The sequence below is a fragment of the Phalangium opilio genome, unplaced genomic scaffold (genome assembly GCF_054372755.1).
Source record: "Phalangium opilio isolate 3A_F unplaced genomic scaffold, DU_Popi_V2 ptg000209l_1, whole genome shotgun sequence".
NCBI classification, from domain to species: domain Eukaryota; kingdom Metazoa; phylum Arthropoda; class Arachnida; order Opiliones; family Phalangiidae; genus Phalangium; species Phalangium opilio.
In genome coordinates, this window is record NW_028324217.1 from 2,549,189 (window position 1) to 2,568,073 (window position 18,885).

At 36.6% G+C, this 18,885-nt stretch overlaps 4 protein-coding genes across 6 annotated transcripts in view; 1 reads left to right on the plus strand and 3 right to left on the minus strand.

Annotated features, from left to right (window-relative positions):
- Positions 1–18,885, plus strand: part of LOC149618342 (structure-specific endonuclease subunit EME1-like) — a 78,303-nt gene that overhangs the window by 29,462 nt on the left and 29,956 nt on the right. The gene's annotated exons all lie outside the window — the stretch shown is intronic.
- LOC149618347 (prestin-like) lies at positions 20–7,300 on the minus strand. 3 transcript variants are annotated; one of them, XM_089855092.1, is made up of 12 exons: positions 6,993–7,300; positions 6,424–6,730; positions 6,135–6,303; positions 4,468–5,051; positions 3,588–3,743; positions 3,098–3,520; positions 2,409–2,504; positions 2,170–2,276; positions 2,018–2,087; positions 1,772–1,881; positions 1,561–1,706; positions 20–1,134 (listed from the first exon to the last, which is right to left on the minus strand). In XM_089855092.1, exons 2-12 carry the CDS (start codon positions 6,706–6,708, stop codon positions 992–994), a joined length of 2,289 nt encoding a protein of 762 aa, XP_089711218.1. In that variant the 5' UTR covers positions 6,709–6,730; positions 6,993–7,300; the 3' UTR covers positions 20–991. The 3 variants fall into 3 exon arrangements, with proteins under 3 accessions (XP_089711218.1, XP_089711219.1, XP_089711220.1); XM_089855093.1 differs by lacking the exon at positions 6,993–7,300 and having other exon boundaries at positions 6,135–6,299; positions 6,424–6,563; XM_089855094.1 differs by lacking the exon at positions 6,993–7,300 and having other exon boundaries at positions 4,468–6,299; positions 6,424–6,563.
- LOC149618348 (sphingomyelin phosphodiesterase-like) lies at positions 14,783–17,443 on the minus strand. Its single transcript, XM_089855729.1, has 10 exons — positions 17,429–17,443; positions 17,223–17,387; positions 16,933–17,160; positions 16,647–16,816; positions 16,458–16,568; positions 16,316–16,396; positions 16,171–16,246; positions 15,990–16,072; positions 15,684–15,882; positions 14,783–15,158 (listed from the first exon to the last, which is right to left on the minus strand). Exons 1-10 carry the CDS (start codon positions 17,441–17,443, stop codon positions 14,826–14,828), a joined length of 1,461 nt encoding a protein of 486 aa, XP_089711855.1. The 3' UTR covers positions 14,783–14,825.
- On the minus strand, positions 17,315–18,875 carry LOC149618349 (uncharacterized). Its single transcript, XM_089854036.1, has 3 exons — positions 18,142–18,875; positions 17,781–18,017; positions 17,315–17,672 (listed from the first exon to the last, which is right to left on the minus strand). The coding sequence occupies exons 2-3, from the start codon at positions 17,970–17,972 to the stop codon at positions 17,463–17,465; spliced, it is 402 nt and encodes a 133-aa protein (XP_089710162.1). The 5' UTR covers positions 17,973–18,017; positions 18,142–18,875; the 3' UTR covers positions 17,315–17,462.

The following is an 18,885-nucleotide window of genomic DNA, read 5'->3' on the forward strand; positions in this document are numbered from 1 at the left end:
CCAATAATCAATAAATATCTTGATAAAAAACACTTTATTTGTAAATAATATTTCACTAACAATATATAGTAACTATTAATGTTAGTGGCGCATGTTTTCATGAAAATAAATCTTCAACATCAAAAATAGGTTTCTTAATTATGGGGCACGTGTTTTGTGTTTTTTGAAAATATTAATCTAATTTGTATATCTACATGAATATTATTGCACATGAATTGAATTAATTTAACTTTCGAACTTGTAATTGCTATTAAATTGGCAACACCGGCAAATTTTTATATCACATCGGTAAATAAAAGGGAATGTGAAATATAAAACATTACTATTTGTAAATAAATGATAAACTTTATGAATAAACTATGTATTTAAAGCTATGTATTATTTTTTGGGGAGCTTATTTGGAAGAAAGTGACGTAGTTAACTACCATCTTGAATACTGATATTCCAATTAAGGACTTTTAAATGCAATAATTTCATTTTCAACGTCACAGGGTAAGTTGTGACGTAACTACTAAGTTCTGACTGCCCATTTTCCATTTGGTTCATACTCTCTTTAAAGAGACAGTAAATTGCCGATAGGATAGAATTTCGCGTTCCTGTCACTACATTTAATTGGCGCTACTTACCTTTAAAACTCGTTGTAACCTAACTGATAATTTTTACCTTTGATTTCATAATACCTTTAAAGAGACAGTAAAACTGTCGCTAGAATAGAACTTCGCATTTTCGCCGCTAAATCTAATTTGCGCTAGTTACGTTAAACAAGGCGTTGTGCACCCTAAACTTACCATATTTCTACTCCCTTGTAATGAGCAGTTAACAAAACATAAATAAAAAAAACTAAAGACCATAAAAAACAAATGACTTTCAAACTCCGGTTAACAAAACTTTCTAAAAGTTAAAATCGTTTAAATTAACAATTATTTTAAAAAATAAAAGAAAAAAATCTGAATATGTTTTTGTTGAGTAACAATTTTAAATTTCACAGAAATTACGCGCAAGAACTAGTAACTGGTACATGAGTTGGTAACGGTCTCTGGCAATGGAGGACTGCGTCATGAATGGTAGGAAAAATTGATGGTTGTGACACCTTAGACGCGTAATCTGCCAAATGAAGTCTATCGTAGACTGGAACTAAGTAGAAATGGAGAAATTTTGGGCTATTTTAGTAGATTTCAGGCTTTGTTTTAAGATTTTGGGCTATTTTAAAAGACTTCTGGCTATTTTAAAAGACTTCTGGCTATTTTAAAAGACTTCTGGCTATTTTCAAAAATATTTCGGGCTATTTTCAACAGAAATTTCGAGATATTAAAAAGATTTCGGGCTATTTTAAAATATTTTGGGCTATTATTTAAACTTTGGGCTATATTTTAGAAGATTTTGGGCTATTTAGAGTATTTTGGGCTATCATAAAAGATTTGGGGCCATTTTAATGTTTCATGAAAAAACAGGGACTACTTTTCTTAACATAAAGCTCGCAATATATATTAAAAAAACACGCGTAGAATTATCGCAAGTTTTTAATTCGCGCTATGTTCAAAAAGAGCATATAAAAATTACCTGAACATCCCGCTAGAAACACGGTAACACCCTCATCTTTGAACTCTTTGGTTACTTCGATTAACGTTTCAACGCCAGCACAATCGAGATACGAAAATGATGAACAATCAATGATTAAATGATGAAAAGGCGACTTAATAATTTGCCTATAAAAAAAAAACCCTAAAAAAAATTAACATAAACCCTGAAACACGCAATATAACTTATGTACATTGAGGTCTCCTCTAAAAACTTCGATATTGAAGTCTTGAATACTTCACGATTAGCAAAATATAACGCGGCACCGAAATGAAATATTTTTAAACCTGGAATTTCTTTCGCCTGTAAAATAAAGTGCACACGAAAATGAGCCCGCCAGCCAGCCAAAATGTATCTTATGGATACTTTTGCTCACACCAAAGTCAAGCGCAAAAAAGTAAAAACGCAAAAAATGATAAAAATTAAAAATAAAGATTACCTCGGTGAAACGTTTTGTATCGAGGTAGATATCTGTATTAGGAAGATTACCTAGTGAACATCTGTGCGGTCTTTAAATTAAATTAAATACGAAACTCGTATTAAACTTAAACCCCTAAAACTTAATTCAGTAATTAATCCTAATTTACTTACGTCACAGAATGAACTAATACAGTTAATAATGAAAATATAATGCCGCAGATTAGACCATAATCCACATCAATCAAAACGGTGGATAAAAACGAAACTAACCAGATCATCTTTAAAAGTATATTTATATATATAACTATATACCAAGTTAACCACTATATACAGGGTGTTCTTCCAAAAAGGGAGGGATGGTTCTATGGAACACCCTGTATATATTAAATTATATTTAACTTTCAGCTTACAGCGTCTGATCTGGATATTCTCCACGCTTTTTTAAAGTCTAAAACTTGCATAAACATTCCTTTTAATGCCACTAGAATTATGCTGGCTAAAATACACTGAAATAATACAATAACCCTATCACTTCAAGACCTTTAAAATCCATAGATAACATAACCCTATACTACTCTCCATAAGTATGGGTCTTAAGAACGGGGCTTATAGTATTGGCCATTATCCATCAATAACCAAATATGAATAAGCCTTTTTAAAAAGTCTCCAATACAAAATACGTAGCCGGGGGGAAAGAGCAGAGATTGAAGGCATGCTTCCCCCCCTCGTTTCTGCGCTCGCACCTATAGAGCTATCTCAGGAACCTTAGTGTGACGTCACCCATACTATTTGTACATAGAACCAAAGCGGTACCAATCATGGCCGCCCACTACCAACGCTAAGTCCGTGACGTCTTACCTAGGCACTGACGTCACAACTGAGATAGCTCTATTAAAGATTGCCACGACATCTTGATTTAAGAGAGTAAATTTTAAGCTTGATATGGGCCCACCCCTACATAACGCATTGTACAATACATCCCTTTAAACTATTACACGCGCGTTGCAAATATCCATGCATCCCTTTGGACCAATACTTACGCAGAGTAAGATAGCCTTATGTAAATACTTCAATATATAAAATACAAAATAACACTCACTTTTGGTAAAGTATAAAACAAAGGTCCAATCAGCAACAAAACAACCAACATAATTGAGCAAGAAACCAAACTGGCCACTTGCGTTTTACAACCGGACCTTTCTTGTACTACCGACCTTGATAAGGAAGCGGCGCTCGGATAGCACAAGAAAAAGGAAGATACGATATTTGAAGACCCTAAGGCCACCAATTCTTGATTGGGGTTAATGGTGTACTTATTCTTCTTTGCAAATATCTTGGCCATTGATAAGGACACTGCGAAGGCCACGATAGCCACGACTAAACTAGGAACAGTGACCACTGGTAACAAGTCAAGTCTAGGAGGGGTTGGACTGGGAAGTCCAGTTGGAATAGTGCCCATGATCTTGACCCCGAAGTTACGGTTAAGGTCAGCGAGAAAACTGATAAGTGTTCCCAATATGACCTTTTATAAAATTTTGTTTAGTTGATTGTGGGTTTTTTTTAAAAAAATGGTGTAGCTTGGTGCTTACCACAATTAAGTCAATTGGTACAGGCATTGGTAATCGATTCCTAAATCTAGCGTTAATTTGTTCTTTAACTAAGGCAAGAATTAGTATGGCTATGGCTGACACGCAAAGGGTGGCCAGACGCGAGTTGCCAAGGTCACCAAATATATCCATGTAGCTCTAGAATAAAGTGGTAGATAAGTGTCCGATTTGGTTTCAAAGTTTTGGGGACTTCGCGATTTGGTCTTAAAGATTTCGCGATTTCGTCTTAACGATTTCACGATTTCGTCTTAAAGATTTCGCGATTTCGTCTTAAAGATTTCGCGATTTCGTCTTAAAGATTTCGCGATTTCGTCTCAAAGATTTCGCGATTTCGTCTTAACGATTTCGCAATTCGGTATAAAAGATTTCGCAATTTCGTCTTAAAGATTTCGCAACTCGGTCTAAAAGATTTGGCAATTCGGTCTTAAGGATTCCGCAATTCGGCCTAAAAGATTTGGCAATTCGGCCTAAAAGATTTGGCAATTCGGCCTAAAAGATTTGGCAATTCGGCCTAAAAGATTTGGCAATTCGGCCTAAAAGATTTGGCAATTCGGTCTAAAAGATTCCGCAATTCGGTCTAAAAGATTCCGCAATTCGGTATTAAAGATTTCGCAATTCGGTCTAAAAGATTCCGCAATTCGGTATTAAAGATTTCGCAATTCGGTATTAAAGATTTCGCAATTCGGTATTAAAGATTTCGCAATTCGGTCTTAAAGGTTTCGCAATTCGGTATTAAAGATTTCGCAATTTTCTCAAAAGACATTTACGGTCGCGTACATAATTTCGCAAAAATATCGGAACCCTCCCTTTTAACATCGGAAAAACGTCCTCAAAAACCAAAATAAAAAAATCCATCACTTACATATATAATTTTGAAAGGTCCACTATATCTCTTGACCCTTATATCAAACAAATCCTTCATTTGTGAAGTGGCCACGTGAACCGCGGCACCGGTACTAAACCCGGAAACTAACTGATCACTTAGAACCACGGTAAGGGACCCGAGTTGAAACACTCCCATAAGAACCTGCCACATCCCGGTCATAAGACACATGGCGGTCAATGCCTCGAGTCTGGTTGGAGGCCACAAATTAGCGTCTAAGTCAGTTGAAGAAGACATTGTGGTCAAATCATTGATAACCTCGGGGTAGGACATCGTATCACTGCTGTTAAACTCGTCATTTTCGAAAGGCATCAATGGAATATCAAAGGAGGCATCGATAACTTGACTTAGATTGACTGCGTTTGGTGTGACGGGTAAGGGTTCCCGAGATACAACCGCGTTCAATTGGTCAGCTGCCGAACTTAGCATTAAACTAACAACCGCGAATGTCCCCAATGAAATATGCCTCGAAGTCCCCATGAAGAAGTACACAATAACGGGGAAAAATGAGACGTAAAGACCATTGATGGCTTCAACAGAGGCCAATAACCCATACGCCATTCCTGAAAATTGAACTGGTGTATGAAGAACTGGGACAAACAATGGCCCGGGTTACTGAATGGGGTCAGAAGAGAATAACTTTAATATAAAAGTGGTCAAGAATTTAATAGGGGTTATAGAGGGCAGATCGAAAGGTCAAGGAGGTTTATATATATGGATTAAACCAAAGGGCAACGTGGTCCTTGCAGCCATCGAGGTTTTAACATGGATTAAACAAAAGCGTAAAGGTTATTGTGGTCATTTAAGCCATAGAGGTTTTAATACGGAGTAAGCAAAAGTCTAAAGGTCATAGCGGTCATTGCTGTAATAGAGGTTTTAAAATGGTGTAACCAAAAGTCTAAAGATCATCGCGGTTATTACAGCCATAGAAGTTTTTATACACGAGGGAACAATAAGGTCATAGGGTTACAGAGGTCAAAGCGGTCATAATAATTTTAATGGCGTACATAGGGAAAGACGACACTGTGTTGGCGCAGGGGTCATAGTAGCATAGACGTTTTTGTACATGAGTGAACAAATAGGTCAGCGGAGTTACAAAGGTCAAAGCGGTCATAATAATTTTAGTCGCCTCCATAGGGAAAGACGACATTGTGTTAGCACAGGGGTCACAGTAGCCATAGAGGTTTATTTTTTTTTTTGTACACGAGTGAATAAATAGGCCACCGAGGTTACAAAGGTCAAAGCGGTCACAATAATTTTAATGGCGTACATAGGTTAACGACATTGTGTTAGCTCAGGGGTCATAGTAGTCATAGAAGTTTTTGTACATGAGTGAACAAATAGGTCATCGGAGTTACAGAGGTCAAAGCGGTCATACTAATTTTAGTGGCATTCATTCTAGAATAGGTTATTGCGTTGTGACCGTCACAAAAATCATTTTAGTGACCATAGGGGACATGAAGGTCATAGAATCAATAAGGCTTACAGAGGTCATGGTCGCACCATAGGGGTCAGAGGTGCTACGGGAATCATATCGCGGTTGTAAAGGTCACAGAAGGTCATTTTAAAATCGGAAATTTTATACTAAAAGTTATTGACTTCTGCCTTTGGTGGTTTTTATGTTAAAAATAAAAAGTTATATGCACCTTGTGGAATATGCAAAATAGCTATGGTAAATCCAGCTGCTACATCGCTAAATAGATATTCTTTGGGCTTATATTGAGGAAGCCACGTAAGAACGGGGAAAATTGACCTCAAGAAATTTAGAATGTCAAGTCCATTGCAACAAAATGCGCTTTTAAGGCGTTTAACTATCTAGAAATAATAAATAACTTCTTAACTACCTAAGTCTCCGATAGCCTAATACACTAACTAAGCTTAGGCCTATAACAACACGGAAAATTTCAAAAATTAAAAAAACATTAATTAACTTACCTTATGCTTGAGGGTTTTTGGTTCCTTGTCAATATGGTACAAGTTTTCCAATTCAAGTTGGTCAAGAGCATCTCTATGCATGGAGAATCTGACTCTTTTAACCAAACTGGGTGACACATTTGAACTTCCGTTAACAATAATTTGTTTCTCCAAATCTCCGTTGTTATTTAACATTAATCTAACATCTTTTCCGTTAATTTCATTATCCAATAAAATAGGAGCTTCACTGGACGGATTAAAACGAATTCTTAAGGGTTTAGCATTGGTTTCTTCGTCACTCGACATCGCGAGTTGAAAAAAGTGGGACCTGAAATGGTGAATGTAGGTTTCAGCTTCACATTTAACGACTTTACGAACGCAAAAACTAGGGAACAGTTTCTTAAATTTCTCTGAATAAACGTAATTTAAGTAAAAACCGCTACATTAAATGGATACAGCTGTGTTTACGTTAAGAACTTTGAATATTTCCATAATTAACAGAATATTATAAACTATAGCGTAAATACTCGACTACTGGGCTTAAATAGTAATTAATTCGTGTTTTAATTGTTAAATGAAGCTTAATTTACCTTGAAATGTCTATTAAATTAAGTACGTTAGAATTAAGTTGACACAGTTCGGGCACTAGGTTATGTGTTCTGTTGTTTATAAGACACTTCACTAAGCCTAGGTTACCGGTTTAATTACAAAATATGGTTCATTGAACTCCGGTTCCTTAATGATGACTAGACTGACTTGATTTCTATTTAAATTAGCGTAATTTATCGCTTTAACTGGAACCATTTCGATTTATTTTAGGACGTGGACACAGCTGAGTTAAAAACACATTCCCGACTTGTGTTGTGTCGTCTGCTAGCGAAAACACCACCGAAAGTCAAAATATTGCGCAATATTTACACAAAACTACTTTGCCTCCAAGATATTTAAAAAAGTACATTTATGTTCATATTGAAGTTCATTGTCAATATCAACAAAGTAAAGAAGACATTCCATTACGTTTGTTAAAACACTAATTAGATTACAATAAAAGCATGCATAAAACATAATTAAGTTTTAATAAGTCAGAAATAAAAAAGTTAGAGTTGTTAGAGACGATTTATAGTAAAATAGACGTGAAAATGGTATAATTCATGAATATCTTCATTACTCGGTTTATACTTATTCTGAATTAAAGAAAGCAAAACAAGCGGTTATGTTGTATTTATACACCTTATCACTTCTACCAGACTTAAGAAACAACATTTGATCTGAGGTCTTATCACCCTAAAGATAAATCGTAATTTAAAACCTTGATAGATAGTACTACTGAGAAAAGAAACCCCAATTTTATTGCAGAAATGTTAAGTTCAACGCGCTGTTCACCTATTTACGAAATAAACCTTCGTGGAATTTATTGTTATAGCCTCAAATAACAAAAATTGAGACGATTCAAGGAAAACAGACCAAAACAACATTAAATAAACACTCAATAAATGCCCAAATCTCAGAAAAGCAACACAATACCTGATCTAATCTAAGCAAATTATTATCTTAAGGTCGGAACTTCAAACAATTAACCGCGCTAAGCCTTTAAAGCTAAATTTATATCAGTTTTAAAATATGATAATCTAGTTTTACAATGACGTAAAGCCGCGGGCCTACAGTTCATTTCAATAGTAATTACAATATATGTCCATGCATTTAATAATTAACTAATCTAGCTAGGGTATACTTAGAATTAATACTAAGCCTTTGACAACGCCTCACCAGGCGTCTTCGCTTTACCCTGAATCTATGACGTTACACCGACGTCACTTGATCACAAGCTCCAGTTTCTAAGTTACCAGTGACAAACTTATGGAACGGAACATATCTTATAAACTTATGATAAAAGGGATGACTGATTAAGAACTTTCCGGTTGGGATGAACTACAAACAAAAGGGGTACTTAAGTGAGTTATCTAAAATATTTTACATGCGCCTACGTACAGATAAAACCTCGAAAGACGCTCTAAATTTTTGACCTAAATGATGAGTTGGCAATATTGCTTATTGAATAATAAATGAATATGGCCTTTTATCTGACGAAAATAAGAAACGACTTCAGCCTTCGATGTCGTAAAAGCTAAAATAAGACCAAATAAAACCATAAGTTCATAAGATATGTTCCGTTCCAAAAGTTTATAAATTCTGGTAACTTAGAAACTGGAGGCTGTAATTTTGAAGTGATTGAAGTAGGTCATAGATTAAGGGTAAAGCAAGAGACGCCTGGTGAGTGGGGCGCTGCTGTCAAATTTGGATAACTTAGTAAGTTCAGACTAAATAGGACCTAGATGGAACTTGGTCCTAGCTGCAAAATTAATTAACCACCACCGAGTGTAGGTAGGACTTCAATTGATTCGCTTCCGTCGTTCTCCTTCTCGAACTAGTTATCTCGAGTACTGTAAGTCTCTCAGTAGCATTACGAACTTGTATAGCTTTTGCCATTCATACTTATGGAAGGAACATATCACTTATAAACTTATGATAAAACGATACAGTGGACATTTTTCCGAGATAAAAACTGAATTTAAACCTTTTTTTTTAAGATTATGTAGAATCATAAATACATCTAATATTTCCTGCAATGTATCCTTTAACACTAATAAACACATAAATGTCACGTGTGCTTTAGTTTGAAACAACCATGCGTATTTCCGGGTTTTTGCAAAGTTTACCTACAATATTGTGTAACAATTTCTTACATCTATGGAGCATGACCAGTATTTAATTTTTAATTGGTTTTAATATTAATGTTAGACGGTAATTAACAAAATTACAGTATAAAACATTACTGTTTTCATTTGCCATTTGGGGCTGGGACACTATATGGTCCTATACGAAACGATATTAACCTATTGACCCTCAAAACTAATTATAGTCTTTGAGCGGATTGTATGGCAGTAATCAATATTATAGTTCTGTTACTAAAACTATTGGGGAATATACAGGGTGTTGCCAAGAAGAGAGGGCAATTATAGGACTGAAGTATTGTACATGAGTGGGATGCGTGGATGGTTTCTATGGGAAATCAACTGAATTTTGAGAGTCGAAAATGTTAAATGTAACTTCTATGACCAGCCCTTAGATTTTGATTGAGCCACCACAAGGGATGCATGCACCCCCTTACCCAAAAGTTATCACGAACATTGGAGAAGTGTTTATGATTGGATGACCCCCTTAAATTTTAATAAGTAAGAAACTGAACCGACAATTAATGGTTTCTAATTTAATTAAGGGGTCATCCAATCATAAACACTTCACCAATGTTAATTCATGATAACTTGTGGGTTAGGGGGTGCATGCATCCCTTGTGGGGGGCTCAATCAAAATCTAAGGGCTGGTCATAGAAGTTACATTTAACATTTTCGATTCTCAAAATTCAGTTTATTTCCCATAGAACCAACCAACCACGCATCCCACTCATGTACCGAATTCGGTCCCACTACCATTTTTGAGACACCCTTTAAATACAAAATCGAACCCAAACTTGTAGAACAAATTTAAGGAATTAAAAAGAAATTATTGCATGAGCAATGAAGCATTTAATAAAACCCGTAACTTTAAAATACTTTTCTAAAATGGCACCTTTTAAATTTTCCACAATTTAAAAACGCCTTTTAAAATATTATTTATAAGCCAATTTGATCAATCAAAATATACATATTTTGTTAATTAAAATAATTAACTGGTAATTAATTAAAAGAACACATATTATGATTAAATAACTCACGTTTTCTCGAAGATAAATTAATGAATGTGATGAAAATTTCACACTGTTTACTTTCCTACCGACTGAAGTTGAGTTTAGGTTTTATGTCATAGATTGTTTGAGAGAGAATGTTAACGTTTCCAAAAAGCGACTTAACTCGTATCTCTCTTACGTTTCTTTAACTCCGCCCCTATTCTACATTTTTTCAACCAATAACAAGGCGTTATTCAACTACTAAAGCACAAGGTACTTTCTGTAAATCAAAAACAATTCTGTCTAGATTTTTGCTCCATTAACATTTTTTGACTCTCAAGGTCTGAAACGTTACTGTGAATTTTGTTTAACTTGAAACACTTTTGACTAAGCAAGGCTGTTGTGTTGGTTCTGTCTGGTTGCAAGGCTTATGCATGAGGCGTTGATCTGGGAATGCCTCAGATTAGAATATCTATGGTTCTTAGAGAGATTTCGTGGGTCCAACCTGGTTTTGAAATATGTAATAGACACATTTTCAGAGGTCGGGGTTTTAAATAGAGTCTGCAGGTGTGTTGACCTGTGACCTTTGCTTTTCTTAAGAAGAAAATTAACATTGATAGGACCAACACATTATGTGGTCAACAAAGATGTAAATTAAGAAATGGCTTCAAACAACACGGACCATGACGCACTTTGGTAGGGAACTGGTATCATTGAAGCCCAATTTATCGTCTATAATGTTGTTCAGTCTTAGCAGATGACACTAGCCCTCTTTCGAAAATTATCCAAGGTTTTACCCTAGAACATAACAAAGGGGCAGTAAATAAATTTGTCCTTGGTTCAGAGGCAACAATTGTGGATCACGTGATTGTCGCCTACGCCCTCTCTCCTGAACCTTACTTTCTGTTGTTTTTCATTTGCCTTTGCTAAAATAAACTATATTATCTATTCTATATAAGAAACCGGATTCTGGCCTCTATTTTTGCGAGCATTTGGGGTTAATTACGGTTAATTTATGCATAACCACGACTTTTCAACACTTGGAAAAACAAAATGTATAAGTTTTAGAGGGGATCCTCGTTTAAAAAACGCTCAATTTGGGAAAATATGTTTCTACTACTCATTTTCACGTGCTGAGGATTGCAAAAAAAAAAAAAAAGAAAAAGCGCACCCATTTTCTAATCGTTAAGCCTAATTATACGGGTTTACTAAAAGATAAGGAGAAATCTGAAAGTTAGATATAAATTTAAACGATATTTGATTAATGAGGCTTGAACTTTGACCCAAATATTTTCTAATCAGAGTCTTAAATCAGCTTCTGTTTATATTGAAAGGTTTATCCATGCGTTGCCTTAACGTTTGTATTGGTAAGCGTTCGTTAGGGTTAGGTTACGTCAGGGATAGATTTAATTTTAGAATTAGGAATGGAGAACGGTTGGTATTTACTTCAGTTATTCCGACTCATAGACCACCCAGTATAGAGCCCCTCCCTCCAACACGTAACGAATAGTTTACATTATTTTATTGGCTGGCTTAAACTAAGTTTTGATGACGTTGCTGACGGGGACGGCGAAAATTACGTAATTCCTTACTACCTCTGTCGCTATGACCCGCCTCTTCTTTCATACCCCCCTTCGTTCCGTGGAAGGGGGTCCGGGACTTTGACGCGCGCCCAGATTACTCTGTTCTCCATTCCTACTTCTAAAATTAAATCTATCCCTGGTCCTATCAATAGACGAGGCTGAAAGATAAGGTGGTGACTCAGGACAATTGTCCACTTTAGAACATAGCTTGGGGGGACCTCTACTGGCCCTAATTGTGGCCACTTAAATAATTAAAAATTTTCCAAGCTTAATAATTTTAAGTGGCCAATTTAAAGTTTATTTAAGTACACACTTATTTTCTTGACACATTGGTGGATATTTCAATATTCCTTCAGTAAATATTGACAAATATTTGTTTATTAAAACGACGTCAAACAATAGCTGATAGCTGATAGCAATTACAACCGAATTTCCCAAGACATAATCGAGTCTTTAAATTTCAAAGAATTCGCTAGATATCATATTTAATCATAAAACAAATGAAATGCTTTTCATCTTGAAAACCCTTGTCTAAAATACACAAAGGGACATCGAAATACATTATTTCTTTATTGACAAACCAAACATGATCTTTGACATTTATTTTAAAGGGAATATGACCCTAATGGCGTAAAAGAATTCTAACCATAAATCATAAGTTGATAATTAGCTCTTAACAAGTCCAATTAATTTTCCTCCACCAGGAATACATACAGCTACTAGGAATCATTGCGTAGCCATTTTCACTTAACGTATCTAGGCGAATTTTGTTTTGAAGAGCAAGACTAATCATGATGTATGACGAATTTTACCTGGCAAATTCATAATCTATCTCGCTGCCTGTTGCACCTTGCGCATTGCGCGTGCCTAAGAACTCGCGTTGTGCTACCAACCAATGAAACAACAGTTGGAAAGACGCCATAAGAGTTATGGGGTGCGGGACGTGTAGTAAGTTCTCAAACCCGCCTAGAAATTAACATGGGATATGCACATATCTGAAACTTAAAAACGTTACTGATTACAATACTATTTACAAACTTATAACGAGGTATCATCCACTTATGATAAGATTTGCACCATTATAAGATAAACATCTTTATGGAAAATCCTCAATGACCTTCCCTTTAACCACGTGACTCCAACTATATCGTAAAAACAAACTTAGAGCGAAATTCTTCGTCTTCATTTCTGGCGTTCATGTTTTCAAGTTCACAATTCCGAATTGGACTCGAACGCGTGTGGCGTGTTCAAAGTAACCGCAAAAACATGTATTTCGGTGCGGGTCATGAAATACCATCTCTACAACAATTAAGCCAAATTAACATTGGCAAATACCTTCACAAGTCGCGGGAAATCGTCACGTACATTACGAAATGTGACATCAGAGACCCATTCTTCGCAAATCATGTAAATTGGACCAGAATGGAGGCGAAAGTCGCGTTCAACGTGGACAGATTACCATTACCCAAGTTTTTGAAAGGAGATGTTAAGGATATCGCTCTACATATTGGCCGAGAAATTCTGGAATGGTTACGATCGTCTCGCGTCTACAAGACACTGTATTCCAACATCCACCTCATGTACTTGGAGTATTACTTGTGCAACATAGAATGGACGCCGCATGGTACAGTTAACCACGTTAAAATGGCAAGAATGATGGTGAAGGATGGTCGACTTCACGTCGGTAAGCGTTTGAAACTTGCCGTGCATTACTGCTTAGGCGACGAAGTTGGGAATCTCTCGCGTTATATTCACCCAACAAGTACCAGCCACGCCTTTCTGGACTTTGAGGATAATTTAAGTTTAACAACGCAAGGCTTAACGTTTTACTGGTCGAAAATCATGAACAATGAAGATTATGCGTCGAGTCAACATTGGAACGGCCACTTCTACGAACCATTATCGAGTGTTCTAGTGCGTTTTTTCCAAAGCGCCGTCGAAACCGGGAAATACGCTGCCATTGAGTACTTCTGGGACAAACTTCCGGCGGAATTACGCGGCGAACAAATGAACATGTTGACGAAAGGATCCTTCATATTGGAAGATACTAACCCAAAGGTTCTCTTCCCTTTTTTAAACACTAAACTAACTGAAGAAGAAAGGGTACGTTATTTTGAAGCAAACATCTACCACGTTCTACGTGGTCTCATGGATTGGCCACATTGCTATTACTTAATGGAGGCAGCTAGTAACATGTGGGAGCATATGGGCAAAAAAAATTTCTACAGTTTGTTACTGGAGGCCCTTTCCTACGCTAGAAAATACCCCAAGAACAAGACATACGTTGAATTCTTGAAACACTGTTGGACCACGGCCCCTGTCGAGTACCGTCTTGAACATATGTTGAGAAAACATTTTGTGTCCTTGCTTATCGGCGCCCAAAATATACCGGATGTTGGTTTAACAATGGTGCTATTGAACGACTTCCACGCGCAACGGGAAGAGATCGGAGTTAGGCTTAGTAATAGCAAGTATGACGAATTAATTTGCGGCTTCGTTCATAAAATGATTCTTAATCAAAAATGGGATCTTTTGGACATGTTTTGCAACACATGCGTCACCAATGCCAAAATGCTCGATATGATAACCAGTAGCGCGTTGAGTCAACATAACAAAAGTATACTTATTGTGAAATCCTTTGATACGATAATACATTTCTAAAGTTAAAAGACCTTGCGAGTAATTACTAGACGTAATTAAAGAATGTAAATTAATGCATCACAGATAATAGGAATTATGGTGGAGATATTTTCACTCAATGTATCTAGGCGAGCGTTGTGGGAGGGGCTATAGATTAATTGCTACGTATGATGAATTTTACCCATGTTAGAACAGACGTCAGAATTATGAGAGTGGCGTGACGCGTAGTAAGCTCTCAAGCCCGGAATACCCACAAAACCCAAATTCATAGAAATTAACATGGGATATATGTCTGCACAATAATTCCTAGTAGCTGTATGCATTCCTGCTTTATCATATCATAAATAAGAAAGAAACGAACTCATTTGTGTATATTTTTTCTTGTTTTTTCAAAAATAAATAAAAAGTCATTTTTATTTTAACATTTGTACAAAAGAAAAGATTAATTTAAAAACTAGGCCTAGATTTAAAAATATTTAGTTTAAACTCAAGTTTTTCTTTAACCTTCTGCACAATTCAGGATCATTTGATCTGGCTGACAACATTGCGCAAATTACATATTCCTTGCATTCTCCAGTGCAAGGGACAAAATTATAATCGCTGCGAGTTTTGAACACCCTGTAAAATTTCTGAAACAAACTGTCGTCAACTTCGAAACGTTGAACTAGCCTACTCCATTCATCGGGTTTAAGATTTTTAAGTCCGTAATAATCTTTGGCTGAATACGATAATTCCCATTGGGCATTATTATTTGGGTTTAAATTAGCTTTGGATAAGTTCAGAAAATACGTTTCGTGATCCAACACTTCCTAGAAGTAAATAAGTTCAACGATATTCAGTTGTTGTCATCAGGGATAGATTTAATTTTAGAAGTAGGAATGGAGAACAGAGTAATTAATATCTGGGCGCGCGTCAAAGTCCCGGACGGACCCCCTTTCCACGGGACGGGGGAGGCATGAAAGAAGAGGCGGAGGGTCATAGCGACAGAGGTAAAATGGAATTACGTCAATATTTTTCGCCGTCCCCGTCAGCAACGTCATCAAAACGTAGTTTAAGTGAGTCAGCCAATAAGATAATTTAAACTTTTCGTTACATTACGTTTTGGAGGGAGGGGGCTCTATACTGGGTGGGCTATGAGTCGGAAAAACTGAAGTAAATACTAACCGTTCTCCATTCCTACTTCTAAAATTAAATCTATCCCTGTTGTCACCAAGAATACATAGGAATCATTGTGTTCGTATAGTATCTAGGCACCTTGACCTTATGACCTCTTAATCACAAACTTTGACCATGATACAAAACAAAACCACACAGTTTGCAAATCAATGACGTACCCAAGAACATCCAGGGTAATTTCCATCGACAGTGTAGATTCTATAGCTGGGATTAACATCTACATAAGTTGTTACACTCGGTGCAATGTAAGCCATATTAGTGGCTCTAGGCCTTGGCGTTAAGTTTTCTTCGAAGAAAATTTCAAATTCATCGACATGTGTATGTCCGAAAAATTGTCCCGTAACCGTATTCTTGAATCTTTGAAAACGTTAATTAATAAAATAATTTAGTTGATAAGATATGTTTCATAAGTTTGTCACTGGTTACTGAGAGCTTGTCATTACGAAGTACAGGTAGTGTCATACCTGTTTATAATTCTGTAATAGTTATCGCTCCAAGCCTTTATGCAATCGAATTTCCCAGGTGGAAAATGGGACAAGATATGAACCTGCATATGTTTTAGAAAAGAAGAAAAAAAAGTATACGGTCACTTCAAAGTTCAACTGACCATGAAATCGACCTCTAGAAACTCCCCTTTTGTCCAACTAATTCGGATTGCCGTAATTCATCAACTAACCAGGCTAATTGATCAGCGGGATCAGTGCAATTCAATAAAAGCCAACTGCAAATGCAAATAAATGCAACTGCCGCAACGACAGATTAACACAAAGTATCTTAAATAAAAACTTACAAGTTCAAGTGAGCGCAAAAATTTGAATTTATCGAGATTATTTTGAACCATTTCGATATTTGAACTGAATAGTAACCACCCCTATTGGGACAGTGTCCAACCTCTTATTACGTTTATTATGAGATTTATGTTGCAGCCTTACTTTTTAATAGTGGTAGTCGTGTCTTGGGGTAGCCAAGCACTCCAGACTTCATCGAGGACATCGTATATCCACGATATACTTAGATTACCTTTGACCTCTACAGGAGGAAAGCTTAGTAGCAAGGTCGAATTAGGTTAGTTGTGGCTTGGTAGCTGATTATTGTTGCGTCTTTGTCATTTAATTACTCACCTGTACATTGGCAAAGAGTCGTGATTACCTACACAGGGGTAAACGGGGACACTACCAAACTTTGTCTTCAACAACCGGCCAAGTGTTCTAATTGATTTCACATGTTTTTCGCGATTAGCTCTGTAGTAATCGTGTTGGGTGTTGTCACCAGTCCAATACACCATATCAATCTGTTGTGTTGTTGTTGTAATTAGTTTATTATGACAAACTCAACTCATGTAACCTTGCCTTGCCACAAATGTTAGGGGATGTTGTTACAATTACTTATACTTCTGCCAACAATTACCTTGTGCGTCGAAACGATATGGTCAACCATACTGTCCAAAGTTACCATTGGCATATCGCAACTTTCGTACGATCCCCATTTACCACTTTCGTGGTCGGGCTTTGACGCGGGAAAGTCAGAAGGTTCACAACATAACGGTTTACCACAACTGGTGTCAGCGCCAACGGTGTACATAGGGTCGTAGTGAATGTCCGTCAAATGGAGAATTCGGATAACAGGACGTTCGTACTGCTTATAATGGTATGAAAAATCACATCAGAGTACGTGATTTAGAATTTAAGTTAAGTCACCTTTGGTTCGGGTACGCGTTTGACCGCGGTATTTGGAGCTACTGGTAATTCAATGGTCCAATTGAAAAAGGGACCGTCCGGATTGACGCATGATGCACCCAATAAAATACCGCAAATTTCTTTACCATTCAAGGGTGTTCTTTGGGTAATGTGTCCGACAGTTTCCTAGCACAAAAACGTTACTGGTTTATAGGGAGAATTATATGGTCTGACAATGTCATTGTTTTAATCAAACATATCTTATGAACTTGTGATAATACTTATCTTTTTTACCTTGAAAACGTTAACTAGACCGCGACAAACAGGTTCGTCAAATAGCTGCAGAAGAGCACAGATCGGGATCGCCATTTCGGCGAGGGAATCCACTGAAGTTCCACTTTTAAGCATCCATAATACCGTATCCATTGCTTTTGTACAACCAAAGCATATTGCAACGGTTTCAAATGTAGGCTACAAACCCAAATGATAACGTGTCATCAACTCATCATTGCGAGTTATATTTTTGTCTTTTGTTGGAAATAAAGTGGTCAAGTTGGATGGGACGTTTGTTGGTCTTACCTGACCAGTATCGAGGGTATAATATAAGCTGTTCAAAGCGCCACCATTGGACTTTTCTGGTTTGGCCTTTTCTTTGGACTTGACTTGAGTTCCAATATCTGGGAATTCCGACGTACAACTGGTTTCTTGGTCGTGAAAGACCAACAGTGTTACGACGATGAACAAAAGACTAAAGACGTTGACATTGGTCATATTTTTCTAGTTCACCTCATCGGGTTTTTTGACAAGACTGAGCTTCTTCGTTGCGAAAATTTAATTCAAATTAAAAATTAAATTTAAATTTAAAAAACTATATTTTTTGGCCTGGAGAAAATGTTTTTAGCCGTGCTAAGTTGATACCACTTATATATTATCCATGTACCTGTAAATATGACGGTGACCCAAAAGCGCAATTCCAATTGACATATTTTAACACAGGGTTGCCATATTGAAAGCACCCGATTTCTAAACCCAGGAATACATACAGTCAATTGGAATCATTGTGCTACATCCATTTTCATTTCTCAACGTATCTAGGTGCGGATTTTGTTTCAAGATCTAACTAGACTAACCATAATGTATGGCGAATTTTACCCATAGCAAATTAATAATCTATCTCGCAGCCTGTTGCACCTAGCTTGCACGTGCGCCTAGGAACTGGCGTTGCTACCAACCAATGAAACAACAGTTATAATAGACGCCATCAGAATTATGACCTTGGCGTGACGGGGGATAGTAAGTTCTCAAGCCCGGTATACCCTCAAAACCCGAATTTCATAGAAATTAACATGGGATATATATGGATACACAATGATTCCTAGTAGCTGTATGTATTCCTGCTAAAACATACTACCATCTTAGAGGAGGTATGTTTATTCTGGAGTGGTATTCACACACAAATCTTCGTCTTATGAAGGTCAAAATAAAGCGATAGAATAACAATAAACACTCGCTTACCAACCTTCGTTCAGTTCATTTTAACAAACAAATGCATTAAGATCGCCAAATAAATTGTACTTAAGACGTTTCAACGAATAAAGTACAAATGTACAAGTACATTCATTTAATGAATAACTATATCACAAGGTTCTAAATTTCACACTACTCGAGAACCCAAGCGAGTGCG